Genomic DNA, 19,924 nt, shown 5'->3' with positions numbered 1-19,924 from the left:
CAACCCTCAGTTTGTTCTTTATAGTTAAGAATCTGTGTACCCTGATGTTTATAGCAGCATTATCAACAACAGCCATATTATGGGAAGAGCCCAAATGTCCATTGACTGATGAATCGATAAGGATGTATAGAATATTACTTAGCCATCAAAAAGAATGAAATCTTGCAACACCATGGATAGAGCTAAAGGGTATTATGCTAAGCAAAATAAGTCAGTCAGAGAGAGACAAATACCATATGATTTCACTCATATGTGGAATCTAAGAAACAAAACAATAGGGGAAAAAAAAGAGAAAGGCAAATATTTACTCTTATATAACCAAAATATGTTAATATGTGTTAACATAGTTTTAAAGTGACTATTTCAGACTTCTAAACATCTTCATTACCACCACTGGCAGTTACTGGTAAATATCCTGGAAAAGCCATTGACATACAGATTTTTTTTTTCCTTCCACCTAAGTTTAATACCTATATCTTCAGAAGCACAGAAAACAAAGAGAAGAAAGCTAAGTGTTCAGATGCCCAAAGAAAACTGAATGCTTTGAGATACCTGGTTTAACAGGGAATTTATGCCAGACATCCAGTTAATTCAGGTTATTGTTCAGTGTACCTTGTGTTTGGCATAAATATATTTATCCAAGGTATGTGAATGGAGAATTTGTCTTACCCAGCATTTCTTTTGCAAAAAATACTGGAGCAAAAAGGGAAGGTGAAGTAATTAAATATATATAAGCTTATTCAAGGCAGAGACTATCTTTCTACTCTTCATAATTTTTCCTTAATACTAATAGACAAATCTGACTTACAGCAATGCTGTTATTTCTTATTCTCTTGTAAAAATACTTTTATAATTTAGTAACTCTTAATCAGCTAGATTTCCCAAGTAAGAAAACACAAGGAAATAATCTTTTTTGTAGAAAAGAGTTAACTTCTTTATCTGGAAATCATCATGTTAGGAACTAATCAAATTCTGCCAAATGCTTTACTCTCTCAAAGTAGTTTATACTTTGGGAGTTTTCTACTACATTTCCTATCTTCTTTCCCCTGCAAAAAGTTGCCCTGAAAAATATAATTAAATAGATGAGATGGGCATGTTCTGTTGTTCTCTTCTTTCTTGTTGTCCAGACCAATGGACCATACCAGGCTTTTCTCTAATCCTAACACAGAACTAAATAATAGTGGCTTTATTCCAAAGTCACATTAAAATTTCTGATGTTATGATTTGCAATGAACTGTTTAAACTCTGAGAAAATATTCTCTGTCCCTTAACATTGATGAAAAATAATTGGTTGTGTCCATCATGACTATTAACTCTTAGATTTGTCTTTCACCTTTCTCAATCCTAACACAAAGTGTCAGATTTCAAACTAAAAAAACAATCTACTTTAAAAAAAAGAAAATTCCAAGGTGTCTGGTGACTCAGTGAGTTGAGTGTCTGACTCTTGGTTTTGGCTCAGGTCACAATCTCAGGGTTGTGGGATCAGGCCCTGCATTGGGCTCCATGCTCAGCACCAGAGTCTGCTTAAGACTCTCTCCCTCTTCCTTAGCCCCTCCCTGCCCTTGTGCTCTCTCCCTCTCTCTTTCTAAAAAAAAAAAAAAAGAAGAAAAAAAATCCAAATAAAATTTAACTCTTTTTTCCTAAAAATAAAATAAGCCATGGAAGTCCAAAAGTCATTTATTGACATTATACAAAACTTTTTAATAAGTAGTTTTTGAAACAAGAATTTTCAAACCTTCATGATCTGCGTATGACACATGCTCACTCAAACCTCAAACATTTTAATAACTTCCAAACTGTTGAGCATGGTCCATATTTGGATTCCTTTTAAGTAGTTCATTTTTCACAGTATTAGAATGCCTACCATGGTGTCAAGGAAAAAAAATGCAATCTCATGGGATAATCAAAGAGAGTGTTTGCTGCAATCATTAATCTCAATGTACCTAAATGAAGAGATTATATTGTGACCTCTATCCTCAGCCAATGGTCTTTGTTAACTACTTTAACACTGTTTACATCAAGAAAGAAAGCATAGTGACCCCAAACCCATCTTGTATCTAAATGCAATTAAAATTCAATCAGTACTCTGTCATTTCAAGGCTAAGATGGGTATAGGCATTTTGATATTTATAGATAAATCTGAAGTATTGGTTAATAATATTTACTTCATATTTTTCTCACAACTTTCCTTTATAGCACCCTACAACAAAGAGTGGCAGAGGAAAGAATGCTTATTCCACTCCCCTTTTTTTATAAATATGCTAATGACCTCAAGCTAAATGTTAATGTGGGTCATTCTTTGATAAGAATAACAATTAACTGTGAAGACTGCATGGTAGCTTTTAGAGAGAAAACATTTTCAAGCCTGTCGTGAAATAGATTCATTTTGAGAGGTTAATGAGAAGGTGACTGATCCTTGTATCTTATGTCTAATAGACCTTTTTTGAGGGAAAAAACTCAGTTTTGTTTCTCATTGATATAATCCAAATCTCTTTTTATAAAGCCGTTTCTTCTGTTAGTGACTGAATAAGAAAATATCTAAACCAATTAATATTTGTTATCCTCAAAACTGGCTTTTAAAAAAAATGTTGGTTTTCCACAATATATATATATATATAGATGTGGTCACTATGTTTCTTCTAAACCACTGTTGTCCTAAATGATATTTAATTAACTGGTGCTGTCTCTCTGCCATGTGGTATGTTATGTTAAAGAAAGTTTGGGAAGAAGATACACTGCTCTCTGGCTGTGGAGATTTAAAAAATATGGCAACCACATTTGAGACCAAGTTTGAAAATCCTTTTACCCAGAGGAATGTAACAAGTACAATAACTTTACTGTTCACAGTAAGCTCATCCCTCCTTCATTGGCTTCTAGTAGAATCATGATGAAAAATTTAGAATTTTCTTCTGCTTATACATACCATGCTATAGGATCCTTTCACTCTCTCTCGATCTCTCTCTCTCTGACAAATAAATAAGTAAAATCTTAAAAAAAAAAAAAAAAAAAAAAGGGAAAGAAAAAAGAAAAGTGCTCCTGGGTGTCTCCCTCATTTAAGTGTCTGCCTTCAGCTCAGGTCATGATCCAAGGGGCCTGGGATGGAGTCCCAAATCAGGCTCCCTGCTCAGCGGAGAGCCTGCTTCTCCCACTTCCTCTGCTGCTCCTCTTGCTTGTGCTCTCTCTCTCTGTCAAATAAATAAATAAAATCTTTAAAAAAAAAAAAGAAAGAAAGAAGCCAGTCTCAAAAAAGTTACGTCCTGGGAGATTCCATTTATATGACATATGGGAAAGGACAAGCTGTGGGGATGGGGAACAAATCGGTGGTTGCCAAGGGTGATGGGTGGGAGGAGAGTGTTACTGTGAAAGAATAGTATGGAATTTTGGGGGGTGATGAAACTCATTTGTATCCAAATTGTATTTTTACGTTAAAATTCATAGAATTATGCATCCCCAAAAAAGGTCAATTTTAAATGAATGATATTTTTTTAAATAAAAAAAATTTAAACTCATATACCTTAGAATTCTATTTCTATTCTATAAATAGGAAAAGTAAGACTTAGGAACAAGATGAAGTCACTCCCTTAGTGGAGACTGAAATTTGCACGATTAAAAATTAGATTGAGCCATTAGAGATACTATGTTATATAATAATGTGATGACTTCATACATGTAACTTAATATGCTTTTCTGGTATATTGGTAGAGCAGAAAGAAAGAAAATTTATCACCATTAAAATTACACTGAAAATTCCTATTAAAAAAAAAGCTAGCAAAAGTGTCCCAGTTAGCTGCAAGGTTGGTTCAACATCCGCAAATCAATCAATGTGATACAATACATTAATAAAAGAAAGAACAAGAACCATATGATCCTCTCAATAGAAGCAGAAAAAGCATTTGACAAAGTACAGCATCCTTTCTTGATCAAAACTCTTCAGAGTATAGGGATAGAGGGTACGTACCTCAATATCATAAAAGCCATCTATGAAAAACCTACAGCGAATATCATTCTCAATGGGGAAGGACTGAGAGCTTTCCCCCTAAGGTCAGGAACACGGCAGGGATGTCCACTATCACCACTGCTACTCAACATAGTATTAGAAGTCCTAGCCACAGCCATCAGACAACAAAAAGAAATCAAAGGCATCCAAATCGGCAAAGAAGAAGTCAAACTCTCACTCTTTGCAGATGATATGATACTTTATGTGGAAAACCCAAGACTCCACCCCAAAACTGCTAGAACTCATACAGGAATTCAGTCAAGTGGCAGGATATAAAATCAATGCACAGAAATCAGTGGCATTCCTATACACCACCAACAAGACAGAAGAAAGAGAAATTAAGGAGTCGATCCCATTTACAATTGTACCCAAAACCATAAGATACCTAGGAATAAACCTAACCAAAGAGGCAAAGGATCTGTACTCAGAAAACTATAAAATACTCATGAAAGAAATTGAGGAAGACACAAAGAAATGGAAAAACGTTCCATGCTCATGGATTGGAAGAAAAAATATTGTGAAGATGTCAATGCTACCTAGAGCAATCTACACATTCAATGCAATCCCTATCAAAATACCATCCACTTTTTTCAAAGAAATGGAACAAATAATCCTAAAATGTGTATGGAACCAGAAAAGACCCTGAATAGCCAGAGGAATGTTGAAAAAGAAAAGCAAAGCTGGCGGCATCACAATTCCGGACTTCCAGCTCTATTACAAAGCTGTCATCATCAAGACAGTATGGTACTGGCACAAAAACAGACACATAGATCAATGGAACAGAATAGAGAGCCCAGAAATGGACCCTCAACTCTATGGCCAACTAATCTTTGACAAAGCAGGAAAGAATGTCCAATGGAAAAAAGACAGTCTCTTCAACAAATGGTGTTGGGAAAATTGGACAGCCACATGCAGAAGAATGAAACTGGACCATTTCCTTACACCACACACAAAAATAGACTCCAAATGGTTGAAAGACCTAAATGTGAGACAGGAGTCCATCAAAATCCTAAAGGAGAACACAGGCGGCAACCTCTTCGACCTCAGCCGCAGCAACTTCTTCCTAGAAACATCACCAAAGGCAAGGGAAGCAAGGGCTAAAATGAACTACTGGGACCTCATCAAGATAAAAAGCTTTGGCACAGCAAAAGAAACAGTCAACAAAACCAAAAGACAACCAACAGAATGGGAGAAGATATTTGCAAATGACATATCAGATAAAGGGCTAGTATGCAAAATCTATAAAGAACTTATTAAACTCAACTCCCAAAGAACAAATGATCCAATCAAGAAATGGGCAAAAGACATGAACAGACATTTTTCCAAAGAAGACATCCAAATGGCCAACAGACACATGAAAAAGTGCTCAACATCGCTCGGCATCAGGGAAATCCAAATCAAAACCTCAGTGAGATATCACCTCACACCAGTCAGAATGGCTAAAATTAACAAGTCAGGAAACGACAGATGTTGGTGGGGATGCGGAGAAAGAGGCACCCTCCTACACTGTTGGTGGGAATGCAAGCAGGTGCAGCCACTCTGGAAAACAGTATGGAGGTTCCTCAAAAAGTTGAAAATAGAGCTACCATATGATCCAGCAATTGCACTACTGGGTATTTACCCCAAAGATACAAATGTAGGGGTCCGAAGGGGTATGTGTACCCCGATGTTTATAGCAGCAATGTCCACAATAGCCAAACTGTGGAAAGAGCCAAGATGTCCATCGACAGATGAATGGATAAAGAAGAGGTGGTATTATATATAGTGGAATATTATGCAGCCATCAAAAGGAATGAAATCTTGCCATTTGCAACGATGTGGATGGAACTGGAGGGTGTTATGCTGAGCGAAATAAGTCAATCAGAGAAAGACATGTATCATATGACCTCACTGATATGAGGAATTCTCAATCTCAGGAAACAAACTGAGGGTTGCTGGAGTGGTGGGGGCTGGGAGGGATGGGGTGGCTGGGTGATAGACATTGGGGAGGGTATGTGCTATGGTGAGCACTGTGAATTGTGTAAGACTGTTGAATCACAGACCTGTACCTCTGAAACAAATAATACATTATATGTTAAAAAAAAAAAAAAAAGAAGATAGCAGGAGGGGAAGAATGAAGGGGAGGAAATCAGAGGGGGAGATGAACCATGAGAGACTATGGACTCTGAGAAACAAACTGAGGGTTCTAGAAGGGAGGGGGTGGGGGGATGGGTTAGCCTGGTGATGGGTATTAAAGAGGGCACGTTCTGCATGGAGCAATGGGTGTTATACGCAAACAATGAATCATGGAACACTACATCAAAAACTAATGATGTAATGTATGGTGATTAACATAACATAATAATAATGGAAAAAAAGTGTCCCAGTTAGAGACTATACTCCTTATTTCAGGTAGTAATGTATATGATCATATTCTAATAAAAAACCAAAATTCTGTATAGGGTTTTGCTGGTTTGCTGGTGATGCTGAGTAACTAGTGGATAAAAATGATGGCTTCACATCTCATTTCTTTCACTTATTAGTTGTTTGACCTTCATTAAGTTACTTAAACTAAGTAATATTAGTGGGAAACTAATGTGTCTGATTTCACTGAGCTCTGGAATTAGAACCCCCAAAGCTTTCATGTGCCAGTAGAAGCAACGGTTTATAGTAATTGGGGAGCATAAGAGTACACGAAGTTGAGACATCCTGTAGGTGACAGAAGATAGTCTCTTATGAATTATTCTAGAGCAAAGACTCAGATGTGTCCCCTTTCATCAGATTCTATTAAAGGGCAGTCAGTTCATAAAAACTAGGAATCAAATGTCTAATGGACATTGAGATCCTATGAGCTCAGGGATCCTCATTGATTCTTGTTGATTCTAAGAGACCAAGCAATCCTTTATCTAATCCGCCTTTCAACAATTGACTGGGGAAGTCACAAATAGCTTCCAACCATTAAAGAGAAATAGACTTTCTATTTTGCATGACATCACAGTTTCAAATCTAGACCCTACGAATTATGTTTTGTTCTGAAAACACAGATGCTTGAAAACTGTCATTTCTGTGCTACCACTGTCAACAAATACAGAGAATCAATTTGTCAAGCTTTCTCAGGAACATAACGGAAGATCATCCACACATTGTGTAGGAGTGGAGTTTTAATGCGGAAATCAAGTATCTTCAGTATATTAGTTTCCTAGGGCTCTTGTAACAAATTATTAGAAATGTGGTGGCTTAAAACAACACAGTTTTATTATCTGACATTTCTCACGGTCAGAAGTTCCAAATGGGTCTCACTGGGCCAGAAGCAGTGTGTCAGCCAGGCTGCCTTCTCTTCTGTGGGAAAGAATCCTTACCTTTTCCACCTTCCAAAGGCTGCCCACATTCCTTGCCTAGGAGCCTACTTCCATCTTCCAGCCTTGCAATGGCAGTCAGTCCTTGCTCACATAGCATTATCAAATTCAATTCCATCTGCTATTTTAATCCCCTTTTGCCATGTAACATAACATATTCACAGGTTCCAGAGATTAGTACATGGACATCTTTGGGAGGTCATTTTCTGCTTACCACACTGACACTGTGGTTAAATAATTATGAGAATTAAAGTGGCATTTCTGTAAACTCTTGGGGCATAACTATCCCAAGTGAATAAAAAAAAAAAAGATACTGGGAGTCTGAGTGCAAGAATATATGAAAAACTGCTGAGCATAGATCTATTACTCTAAATTAAGCAGCTGTCTTAGGGATTGGAGAGAGGATGGTATTAGGTTGGGAACTACGGGAAGTAAGGAAGCACAATCTTGTTAATGGCCCTTAAATCTTGGACAAAGTGGTATACAAGTCATTTATTTTTTGGATGGAATGAATAAGATATTGTAAGGGTTACTATAGGGAATAACAAGTCTTTTCTGGAGTTATGTGGATACAATGGACCTGATTTTCTTCAATAACCACCATTTTTTTTTAGTGAATTTTTAGCCAGTTTCAAGAAGGACATAGATTTAGAAAGACCTTTAAGGGTTTAGCCTCCTCTATGAATCCCATATCTAAACTCTCCTTGACCCAGTAGCTCTTGAAGACCGATTCAAGGTCTGAAATGTAGATCATGAAATCATCAGGCATGAGATAGTCAGTCTGTGCCATCATCAAATTACAGGATGGGGATTCTGCTGGGAGTTCCAGAAAGAGGCTTTGGATCCACATTTAGTACTAGCATCCACATTTACAAAGTGGATCTCCTCCCATCAAATGCACCAGAGTGGAAAAAATACTAAATTAGCAGAAAAGTGTGTTGATTAAAGTGAAGACAAAGACAAAGGGAGAGACTGAAAGGTATTTGAAATCTCTACCTCTGAGACAGTTTGGTTATTCCTAGGAAGGGATGATAGAAACATAGAATTTATGGTAGACAGTGTAGCCTCAATATCAATTAGTTATGAAAACTTCAATTTCTACAACTGCGTGAAAAGTTCTCTTTTTTTTGTGTTAAATGCAGGTATGGATTGACCAGAGCAGCTACCTTCACAGAAAGAGGTTCTTGTGTCAACGTTTGTCCTTTTCCTTTTTTGATTCTTTCTAGCTAAAGTAGAGCAAATGTTCTTCCAATGTCCCTTTCCTTACAATAATGAGTTGTCTTTGTGTAGACTAGACATAGATATGTCCCTGTTCTTGGCTTTATTTAATTGCTTAATCTGAAAAGCTATTAATTTGATCTATTTTTTCTTTTTTCTGAGCCGAAGTATCTTCCAAGTACTCAGCAAGTTCTTATAATTTAGAGAGAAGACATAGTCTACTATCCTATCTTCTGATTTCTGAGAAATTTATGAAATCTTGGCTTACATTGAGAACAGAGTATTCCTAGTGGTAGCTAAGTGGTCTCTGAAACTAGGCATGGGATTATGTTGCCCCTGTTTATGAAACTGGACTTTTTTTTATTGTGGTAAAGTATACAGAACAAAATTTATAATTTTAACCATTTTTAGGTGCATAGTTCAGAAGCATTGAATACATTCACATGGTTGTGCAATCATCACCACCACCATTTCCAGAACACTTTTATCTTCCCAAACTGAAACTCTGTAGCCATTAAACATTAACTCCCTATTGTCCCTTTCCCCTAGCCCCTGACAACCACCATTCTATTTTCTGTCTCTATGAATTTGACTACTCTAGGTACCTCATATAAGTAGAATCATATAATACTTATCATTTTGTGACTGGTTTCTTTCACTTAATATATTTTCAAAGTTCATCTATGTTCTAACATGTGTCAGAATTTCTTTCATCTTTTAGACTGAATAACATTCCATAGTATGTATATACCACATTCTGTTTGTCCATTCATCTACTGATGAATATTTGGATTGTTTCCACCTTATGACTATTGTTAATAATACTGCTATGAACATAGGTGTACAAATACCTGTTTGAGTCCTGCTTTGCATTTTTTTTTTAGCTTTATATTCAGAAGTGAAATTCCTGGATCATATGGAAATTCTATGTGAAATTTTTTGAGGAAATGCCATAGTGTTTTTCACAGGAGCTGCACTATATTATATTCCCAACAGTGATGTGCAAGTTTATTACGTGCAAAAGTCCCAGTTTCTCTAATTCCTTCCTAACATATTCTTTTCTGTTTACTTATAATAACCATTCTTCTGACTATGAAGTGGTATCTCATAGTGATTTTGATATGCATCTTCTTAATAATTAGCAATATTCAACATCTTTCCATATGATTAGTGGCCATCTGTATATCTTCTTTGGAGAAATATCTATATGAGTCTTTTAGCCATTTTTTAATGGGTTGTTTATGTTTTCATTGTTGAGTTGTAGGAGCCCTTTAGAAATTTTGGATATTAGTCCCTTATCAGTTACATAATTTACAAATATTTTCTCCCATGGTTTGCCTTTTTATATAGTCAACAGTGTCTTCTAATGCATAACACTTTTAAATTTTGATGAGGTGCAATACATCTATTTTTCTTTTGTTGTCTTGTACTTTTGATGTTATAACCAATATATTATTGCCAAATCCAATGTCATGAAGATTTCTCCTTATGTTTCTTCTAAGAATTTTATAGTTTTAGCTTTTACATTTAGGTCTTTGGTCCATGTTGAATTAATTTTTATATATGGTATAAGGTAAGGGTTCAACTTCCTTCTTTTGCATGTGGATATTTACTTTTCCCAGCACCATTTGTTGAAAAGATGGTCCTTTTATCATTGAATGGTCTCGACACCCTTGTTGAAAATCATTTGGTCATTTTTGTAAAGTTTCATTTCTGGGCTCTCTATTCTATTCCATTGGTCTGTATGTCTGTCTTTGTACCAGGACCACACTGTTTTGATTATTAATTGTATCTTTGTAATACTGATTGTATCTTTGAAGTAAATTTTGAAATCAGGAAGTGTGAGACCTCCACCTTTGTTCAACAATTTTTCAAGATTGTTTTGGGGGTCCCTTGAGATTCCATTGCAACTTGGGGATAGATTTTCTATTTATGCAAAAAATATTGTTGGGATTTTGATAGAGATTGCATTGAATTGTAGATCACTTTGGGTAGTATTGACATTTTTACAATATCATCTTCTGATCCATGAACACGGGATGTCCAATTTATTTGTGTCTTCTTTAATTTCTTTCATCAAAACTGTTCAAATCTTCCACCTTCTTGGTTAAGCTTATTCTTAAGTATTTTTTAAACTATTGTAAATGGGATTGCTTTTTTAAAAAATTTTCTCTTCAGACTGTTCATGCTTAGGGTATAGAAACACAACTAATTTTTACATGTTGGTTTTGTATTCTGCAACTTTGCTAAATTCTTTTATTAGTTTTAACAGGGTTTTTTTGTGGGATCTTTAGGGTTTTCTACATATAAGATTACATTCCTGTGAACAGAGATAATTTTACTTCTTCCTTTTCAGTTGGAATGTTCTTCATTTCTTTTTCTTATCTAATTGCTCTGGTTATAAATTCCAATATTATGTTGAATAGAAATGGCAAAAGCTGACAGCCTTGTCTTCCTGATCTTAGGGGAAAAGCTTTCACTATTGATTATAATGTTAGCTGTGGGTTTTTCATACATGCCCTTTATTGTGTTGTGGTAATTTCCTTCTATTCCTAGTTTATTGAATATTTTTATAATGGAATGGTGTTGAATTTTGTCAAGTGTTTTTTCTACATCATTTGAGGTAATCACGTGTTTTTCTTTGTTCATTCTGATATCACACTCACTTTCATATGTTGAATCATCTTTGCATGCTTTCCCGGAATAAATCCCACTTGGTTATGTTGTATAATCATTTATAAATGTGCTCTTGAATTCAGTTCGCTAGCGTTTTGTTGAGGATTTTTACATCAATTTGCATAAGGGATATTGGTCTGTAGTTTTTGTTTTGTTGTTTCTTAAAGTGTCTTGTCTGGTTTTGGTATCAGGGCAAAGCTGGCCTCATAAATTTTGTTAGGAAGTATCTCAGTTTTTTAGAAGAGTTTGAGAAGGATTAGTACCAGTTCTTTTAATGTTTGGTAAAACTCACCAGTGAAGCCATCTTGTCCAGAGTTTTTCTTCATTGGGAGGTTTCTAATAAGTGATTCAATCTTGTTAATAGTTATAGGTCTATTCAAAATTTCTATTTTTTCATGATTCAGTCTTTTAGTTTGTGTGTTTCTAGTAATTTGTACATTTCATCTACTAGGATGGATTTTTGACCAATGAATATGGACAAGAAAGACTTCAAGGATACCTGCTAAGAGTTCTTGTCTTATTTTTTATATTCTTTACATATCTATCTATAGATAAATATTGCCCCATATTTTTAATATCATTTTGGTAGGTAATTCATCGTGCTTTTACTAACCAGGTTTTGGCATATCTCGACCTCACACATAGATAAACTAATTGATAGAGATCAGGAAGTCCAGGACTAAAAATTCCTAAGGCAATCCTAAATTTTTTAGTGAACCTGAGCCTTCCTTTTCTTAAGAAGGTTTGGCAAGTCATTAACTAGGTTATGTAAATCTTACCTGGACCATGGTTTAGAACTATAAGACCTGCCAGAGGCTGGTCAATATACTCACAGACTTTATAAGATAAAATGAAGGAATATTGTCCTGGGAGAAAGATATATTTTAAAGGGGGAAGTGAAGAGAAGAGGGTCTGTTGAAGATGCAGGAAAAAGAAGAGAAAAGCAAGAGGGAGGAGAAAGTCAGGATCCAAGGGTTCAGAAAGGAGGTCAACTGAGAGGTGGGTCATGAGCTAGAGAGGAGAAGTACAGTTTTAATTTTAGATACACAAAGTTGTTAGTAGTCCTTTCCAAGGTATCCTTAAAAGATGAAATTTAATTTTTTTTTTGTCCTTTAGAATTGTCCTGTCTTATAGACCATCTTCATACCCCCCCTAAAATGCTGCTTATTGATATTTATAAAATTTAAACTCTTTTGATACCAGAGCACCAGGCAAAAGACTCTCTTATTCTTGTTTCAAGTTTCCCAGAGCATCATGTAAAGGGGGAATGTCGGTGCAACTACAGTAGTGAAATTCAGTGTCTTCCACAGCCCAGCAAAGTACTAATGTGCTGACTTGAATATACTATTTTTACCTCTCTTTTAATTGACCTTCACATTGAAAGTATTTTGTTTACTTAAATGACTATAATTTGGTTAAAAAATATAATCTAGGCAATGCAAGTTTTATGTCAATTTCTGAATCCACCCCACTTTCCAAAAAAAAAAAAAAAAAAAAAACACTACATAGATAGAAAAGTATTTGTAGGCAAACTTGTTTGTAATGTTACTTAATCATGTTACCAGACCTAATGTGCTCATTTCTTAGGGGTGAGAGAGGAAATAGGCAACATAGCATTACCTCTAAGTTACCACATATGTATCCGAGTAAACATATGTTTATACATCTTTAATGCAAAAAGTTTAATGTTGTATTGATATTTTGCAACTCCAAAATGACAGCATTCTTTCTAGTAATTCTGTCAACCAGTTGGCATCTGCAAGATGATTGTGATAAAATTTCATTGTGAGTCAAAGCATATTTTTTTAACTCATGCAATGATTGTTATTGTCCTAAATTGACAGGTGAAGTATGTTGTCCAGATGAACAGCACAATCGGGTTTCCACTGGCATCGGTGACTCCTGCTGTGGCAGAATGCCTTATTCCACCTCAGGAAACCAGATTTGCTGTGCTGGGAGGCTTCATGATGGCCATGGACAGCAGTGCTGTGGTGGACAGATTGTGAGCAAAGATTTAGAATGCTGTGGTGGACAAGAAGAGGGCATGGCATACAGTCGCCTTCCAGGTAAGGAGCCCTTGTCTACTTTTCAGTAGGTGGAGAATATGAGAAACAGGGAGGTTGAAAAACTTGCCCTAGATATAAAGCAAATAAGGAATTAAAGCTCATGTTAATTATATCTAATGCAAAATTTAAGTACATATTGTATCACAAATAAAAATGTAATTTCACATTTTTTATGTTCATGTGATGCATTTCATTAAAATGGATCAAAACTCTTTCCTCTTGAAAAGTGTCATATCCACCGTAAACAAAAACAAAACACACATGAATGCATTGGTTCTGGATCAAGAGAATATTTCCTAGCAAATTTCCTAGCAGATGCTAACAGTACACAAAATTATTATTGATGACATTATGTCAATTCTTTTGCTCCATTATTCTTTTATAGCTATTAAATTAATACTAATTTTAAGAGCAGTCATTATCATTGATAGAGTACTTACTATCAACCAAGTACTATGCCCAATGTCTTATACATTATTACCGCAGTCTTTTTTTTCAGTTAATCTTTATAATTATCTTATTAGATAGGTTCTATTATTGTCTACATTTTAAAAATGAGGAAACTGAGGCACAGAGATTAAACAGTGTCCAAGATCACATTGTAGTCAGATGCAAATTTTGGGGTGCCTGAAAGTTATACAATTTGGGGGACCTTCTTTAAGGAAAGAAAATAAAATGATTAAGATAAGACAGAATATAAAAATAATATTTACTTAGAAGGGGAAAATAAATTATAAAAATTACAAATCAAAAAAAAGGAAACTTAGCAAATCCCACTAACATAAAAATAGTATGTTTGGATTCTATAACTTCTGATATCCGTCTTTTCTCCCCCTGACATGTTTAACTTATATCCTTGATCACATCTTCATGGGACAATGGCTTTGTACCATTTATCTCTAGAAAGATAATTCATTCTTTCCTGTCACATGATTAATCAAAACATTTTTAATTATTTCAAGTTTTAAAAAGTGGCTTTAAGCTTCAAAATTTATTATTGTAATATTATGTAAATGTTTAGGATTAGTGCCAATTTTGGAGAAATACCTATCAAGGATCTTTCTAAGGTTTAAGGGCATTTTAAGTTTTCTTGTCTTAAGGTGATTTGCAGTGACTTGTCTTAAATATTTGTTGAATTGACAACATCATTAACCAGAGTTTCATGGATATCCTTATTATATGATTGAATTTGAGTTGTTTGTTATCATGATGTCACTACACATCTACACATCAGCAAAAGTATAAATTTTTCCTATATATTTATGAGTTACCTCTCTTCATAATTTGTAGTAATTTATGCTTCAATCCTAGATCCATCATTTTCTTTTAATAGTTTACTACCTTTGTTATAATCTAAAATTTATTTTGTTATAATTCTCTTCTAGATGTCAGAATATTTCAGTTGATTCTGTTGTTCAGTTTTACAGCTTTTGTTTCATATTCCATTAATTTTTCTGTCTGATCTTTCTCTTTCTTTAAAGCTTCCCTTTACATGCATCCAAATTAGGAGTCTGTAATTTCTCATATCCTTATCTCTCCAAACTGCAGTTAAAATGGCCTATTCAAGCCTTAATGACTTTTTTTATAGAAGTGACAGAAGTCATATAAACATAGCTACTGAACCCAAACTAAATATTTTCCCAAATCAACTTCCCCTTAGTTAGATTTAAAAAATGTATATGGTCACTCTTCTATTTTAATCAATACAAGGACACATAAGACAGAAGGCAAGTTAAAGGGGCAAGAGACAGAGGCCATAACAAATTAACAGAGTTAAATATTATACATTTGCTAATTTTATAAAAATATGTAACCGTGCCTGCCTTGGAAGGGGCTCATGTAGGCAAAGGGCCCTGAAACTCAAGCTCATCAGCTTCAGGATAAATCTGCTTGTGCAACTAGCAAGTGTTAGAACTCCAGCCCTTCTCTGAGCATGATTTCAGGACATCATCTGCATCTTGAGGCAGATGAACTATGAATTCCCTATTGTTTTTCTATAATTTCTTCTTTTTTAAAAAAACCATCAGTGTTACCTGTAATATCAGTAATTGTAATTTAAATAATTGTAGTGTTATTGTTAAATACCATATTTTTGTACAAATTCTCTTTTATGTAAAGTTCTGATGAAAATTGCTAAGAACACTTCAAGAACAAAACTAATCAATCAAAACAATTTTAAAAGTATCAATCCTTGGGGTACCTGACTCTTGCGCCTTAACAAGAATACTAAACTCTCAGTATTTTAATAGCCCTTAAATAAGTAAAAATGCTTAATTATATTATTCACAACTAAATTTCAGTACTCCCAGTATGGGAAAGATTTTTCTCCTTCTTTGAGCCAAAAAATACCTGATTTCTAGTTTTTCATTTTATCTTTGGATAATCATCAAGTGTGTTTCCAAGGCATTTACTATTCTATGAAGTTATAAATCACCCATCTGGATCCACACTATATCGATCTATGCATTCTTTTTTTAATCTAACCCAGGGGGACATATTTAGAGGAAGATTTTAATATATATATTGTCAAGCTGTTTGATTGTCCCATGTCATTTTGTTGATCTGTATCAACAGTCCAGAAAATAGTGATGATGGATAGTTGTCCTATATGCAACAGAATTAGGTTTCAATTAGGACACTTCAATTGACCCCCAAAATTTAAGGATTACCTCCAATACATGGCACAGGACACCTGGATCTTCAGTATAAGGTAGCAAGAAAGTTGACTTTGCCAGGTAAAACCAAGAAACAAAAACAAAAACTAACTTGCCAAGATCTTTGAAAATGAATGATGCATTAAATCATATGATACACAAGAGTTCAGTGTAGACACATAGTCCTTTCAGAAAATTTCCCCATGAATTGTAGGCTTAAGAAGTTAGTGTCCTAAGATAACTGAAGTCCAGTCAAGGAATCCAGCCTGGTCAAGTGTCTCCTAGACACTGCTTATTGACTAAAAGATACACACGATGGTCACAAGATACAACTATGACAAAAAGTAAACAACAGTCTATGTTCACTACTCGCGAAGCAGAGTTCTATGTGCTTCATATACATCAACACATTTATAACACACTTAAACCTCACAACAACCCTATGAGGTAAGTACTAGTCTTCTCTCCATTTTCAAGATGAGGAAACAGAAGCACTTCTCACAAAAGTGAGAAACTGCCCCCAGCTCACATAGCTAGCAAAAGGCTGCATTACTTCAGGTAACATTAATTGCTATTTATTATAAATGAACCCCCCAATTTGTAAAGGCTCAAATACAATCGGGGTTCACTTTTTCTTATATAATAGCACCAAGATATGAACCTTCTGTAGGTCAACTCTCTTTCCTAGTTATGAGCTACCTGTTGAACTGCCAGATTCTACGGTCACCTGGGAGTTGTACCCATTTCTGCAGCCAGAAGGGGAAAAGAGCATGGAATAACGTGTGTGTGAGTTTTTTATTTGCCAGGTCTAGGAATAGCAAATATTTTAATTAACATTTCACTGACTAGAACTAAATGCACGGGAGGCTGGGAGATTTGCCTGTGAATCTTGCCACTGTGGCTAAGAAGGGTTTCTAATTCCATCTAAATGGCGACAAAGTCCATGCTCTTAACTTCTTTGATCATTCTGATAGGTGGACAAGCATTGGATACTCTCCAACCCAAGCCATATCAATGTTTGTCAGGTCTGCTGAGCAGGGCCAGTATAATAAACTATCAAGTTGTAAACATTTTCTGGAAGACTGGAAAAAAAAAAGAAGCATTATCAAATCTGCCCTCTGACTGCACACCTAATGTATGCCAAAGTTAGAAGACAGGGTACTACGTAGGAGTGCTGAGCCCTGAGACAGTGACTTATAAAGAATAATCTGGGACTTCTAAGTGTCTGACTCTTTGCAGAAAGACATTTGCTGGTGGTCTGTAAGATCAAAATGGCTTTCATAATAATACTAACCTATTATATGCCTTTTTCAATCTCATTCTCTCACGAGTATACAGTGGAGTTTTTCAGAGGTTACATGGCATGTGATATTGCAACAGTTGAATGCAGAAGCAGGTATGAGAAGTTAATTCCTTCTAGTAAGCCAGACATTAGAGAGGCTTGCAAAAATGTAAAACAGTGTCATTCTTCTCACTCACTTTTCTCAGTTTGGAAAATGCATTTATTTTCATAAATATTTATGTTAACATGTTATATATTTATTATTATTTTAAATGAATTAATAAGTACATATTTCAAAAAAATTTTGTTTTAGGCTCTAACCCAGTATTTATCAACAGATACAACCCACATAAACAAAAGCTATTTGGAGTCCTCAATTATTTGTAAAAGTGTAGAGGGGTCCTGAGACCAAACTTCACGCATCACTGCTTTAATGCATGGTTATCATGTGTACTAGAAAATCATGGTACTTAGTTAGTTACTCTGTGCTATGATTAACCAGTTGAGTATCTCCTCTTCTAGATGAGTTGCTAAAAATATGTCCCTTAAAGACAGAACAATGGATGCCAGGTCTGGGAGATGCAAAAGCATTGCCCCCTCCATACCATAATGAGTCAGAGTTTTAACATAACAGCAAAAATGTCTCATTTTAGCATCTGTTCATTTGTTCCTTTTTTTAGTCAATTGCCATATTCCTTCATTTGATAAAAATGTATTATGTAGTGACTATGCTCAATACAGTATTCTTGGTGCTTTGTGATTATAAAAATGGCTGATTCCATTTTTATCCTTAAGGACTTATAATCTAATCAAGGAGGAAAGTACCTATAAGGTTAAACACAGTCCATAAGAGACGGATGAACAAAGTATATTTATAAGAACTGAGAGATCACTCCAGTCAAAGTGATGGAAAAAGCTAAACCATTAGATTGGAACCTCAAATAATGAGTAAGATTTTGAGATGTGTAGATGGAAGAAGGACATTTCAGCTAAAGGGCATAGCTTGAGCTAAAGTGTGAAATTGGCAATCTGTGAAGCATGTCCAAGTAGTAGTGAACAGTTGGGTTTATTGGAGGGATCCACCGTGTGCAAGGAAACAGAGGGAGATATGTCTGAGTAGGCAAAACGATCTGAGCATTATTCAGTAATCAAGGAAGGGTCAATGTGATGGTAAGAACTGTGATTTAAGGCAATAAATTAGATTTTGGTGGCAAAATGAATGTGAAGGAGAAGGAAAGATAAGTCAGAACACTATTGCCAAAAAATAAAACATACTTGTTTTAAGAAATGAAGTAGAGGTAACTATCCCCTGGGACAATGGTTCCTAATCTTTTGGGGGCCATACACTCCCTTAAGAATCTTTTGAAAGTTACAAAGCCTCACTGCAAATACTACACAGAAATCTGCCTGCAATTTCATACACCCCTGACGTCCATCCGTGGGCCCCAACTTCAGAATAACTTCTTATTGACTTCACTGTGATTTTCCACGCTTGTCAAATATTTAAGCAAATTGCAACATTACTCAGCTCCTGTGAATCAAGGTTCACTCTAGAGTTTCTCACGACATTTTGCAATTCTGCCAAGGCTGATGATCATGGTGGACGGAAGGAATGATACTTTTAAAAAGGAAAAGAATCTCTTTTTATTCTCTTGACCTTCCTGCAGGCTTCAGTGTAAATAGACACATTCCACCTGTCTTTTTCCTCACTCTGCTTGCACTCCCTCCTGTCACCCCTAATGACTATGACCTCAGTGACCTTCCAGAATATCCATATGGCCCTTTTTCTCCTCAACCTAGCAACACCATACCTGCTACACGAGGGTTTGGATCTCATAATATTGTTCCTAAGCCTGGCCTCTCTCACTGCCTGGCATTGTGTGCCTGCCATAAGACTGGGCTGGCTCGTAAAATATCTCTTTATGTACTTTATTACTTAAACTCTTTTATTTGCCTGCAGGAGCCCTTTAACAAAATCACATTGAATTGACTTTCTCACACCAAATCAAATCTCCCTGGTCCCAGTTCAGTTGTCTTTGTCAATATGTATTTTATAAATGGAGTGAATTAACAGATGCTGTTGGAACGGAAGTGCTGTGGTAGCGTTTATGCTCTTACTGCCCTCTCTGGGCAGGTGAGTGTGTAGGAGTGTTATACAGGTATCTCGGATGAAAGTCATGCTCATCATTGCAGTGGATATGTATTCTTAACCCATTTCTCTGGATGTATTTTAAACCTCTTTATTACTCTTTTTATTCTTAGTGTTTGCTTGTATGGTTTTATCATTTATGCCATTAATCTTGGATTGGACTTGATTATATCTTTTAGTATTAAGAGATGAACATGAAAGTCTCCCTATCACTCAAAGATACCAGGATTTTCTGTTAGCTGTGAGAAACTGATCATGACATACCTTTGGAACATATTGCCTGATCTCTATTATAAATGTTGTCCGTGCAGCCTCGGATAGGAAACTCTGGGTTGAAACTGCTTTGTTTTTTGTTTTTTTTTTTTTTAAAGATTTTATTTGACAGAGAGAGACACAGTGAGAGAGGGAACACAAGCAGGGGGAGTGGGAGAGGGAGAAGCAGGCTTCCCGCTGAGCAGGGAGCCCGATGCGGAGCTCGATCCCAGGACCCTGGGATCATGACCTGAGCCGAAGGCAGACGCTTAACGACTGAGCCACCCAGGCACCC

General features: G+C 35.6%; 1 protein-coding gene across 1 annotated transcript in view; it reads left to right on the top strand.

Moving 5' to 3' along the window:
- Nucleotides 1-19,924, top strand: part of USH2A (usherin) — a 687,474-nt gene that overhangs the window by 508,355 nt on the left and 159,195 nt on the right. Inside the window, exon 49 of the mRNA XM_078078672.1 lies at nt 13,071-13,292. Coding sequence (XP_077934798.1) covers nt 13,071-13,292 — 222 coding nt within the window. The remainder of the gene's footprint in view (nt 1-13,070; nt 13,293-19,924) is intronic.

The sequence above is a fragment of the Halichoerus grypus genome, chromosome 7, assembly GCF_964656455.1.
Source record: "Halichoerus grypus chromosome 7, mHalGry1.hap1.1, whole genome shotgun sequence".
Classification (NCBI taxonomy): Eukaryota; Metazoa; Chordata; class Mammalia; order Carnivora; family Phocidae; genus Halichoerus; species Halichoerus grypus.
This window is presented reverse-complemented; position numbering and strand designations above follow the sequence as displayed.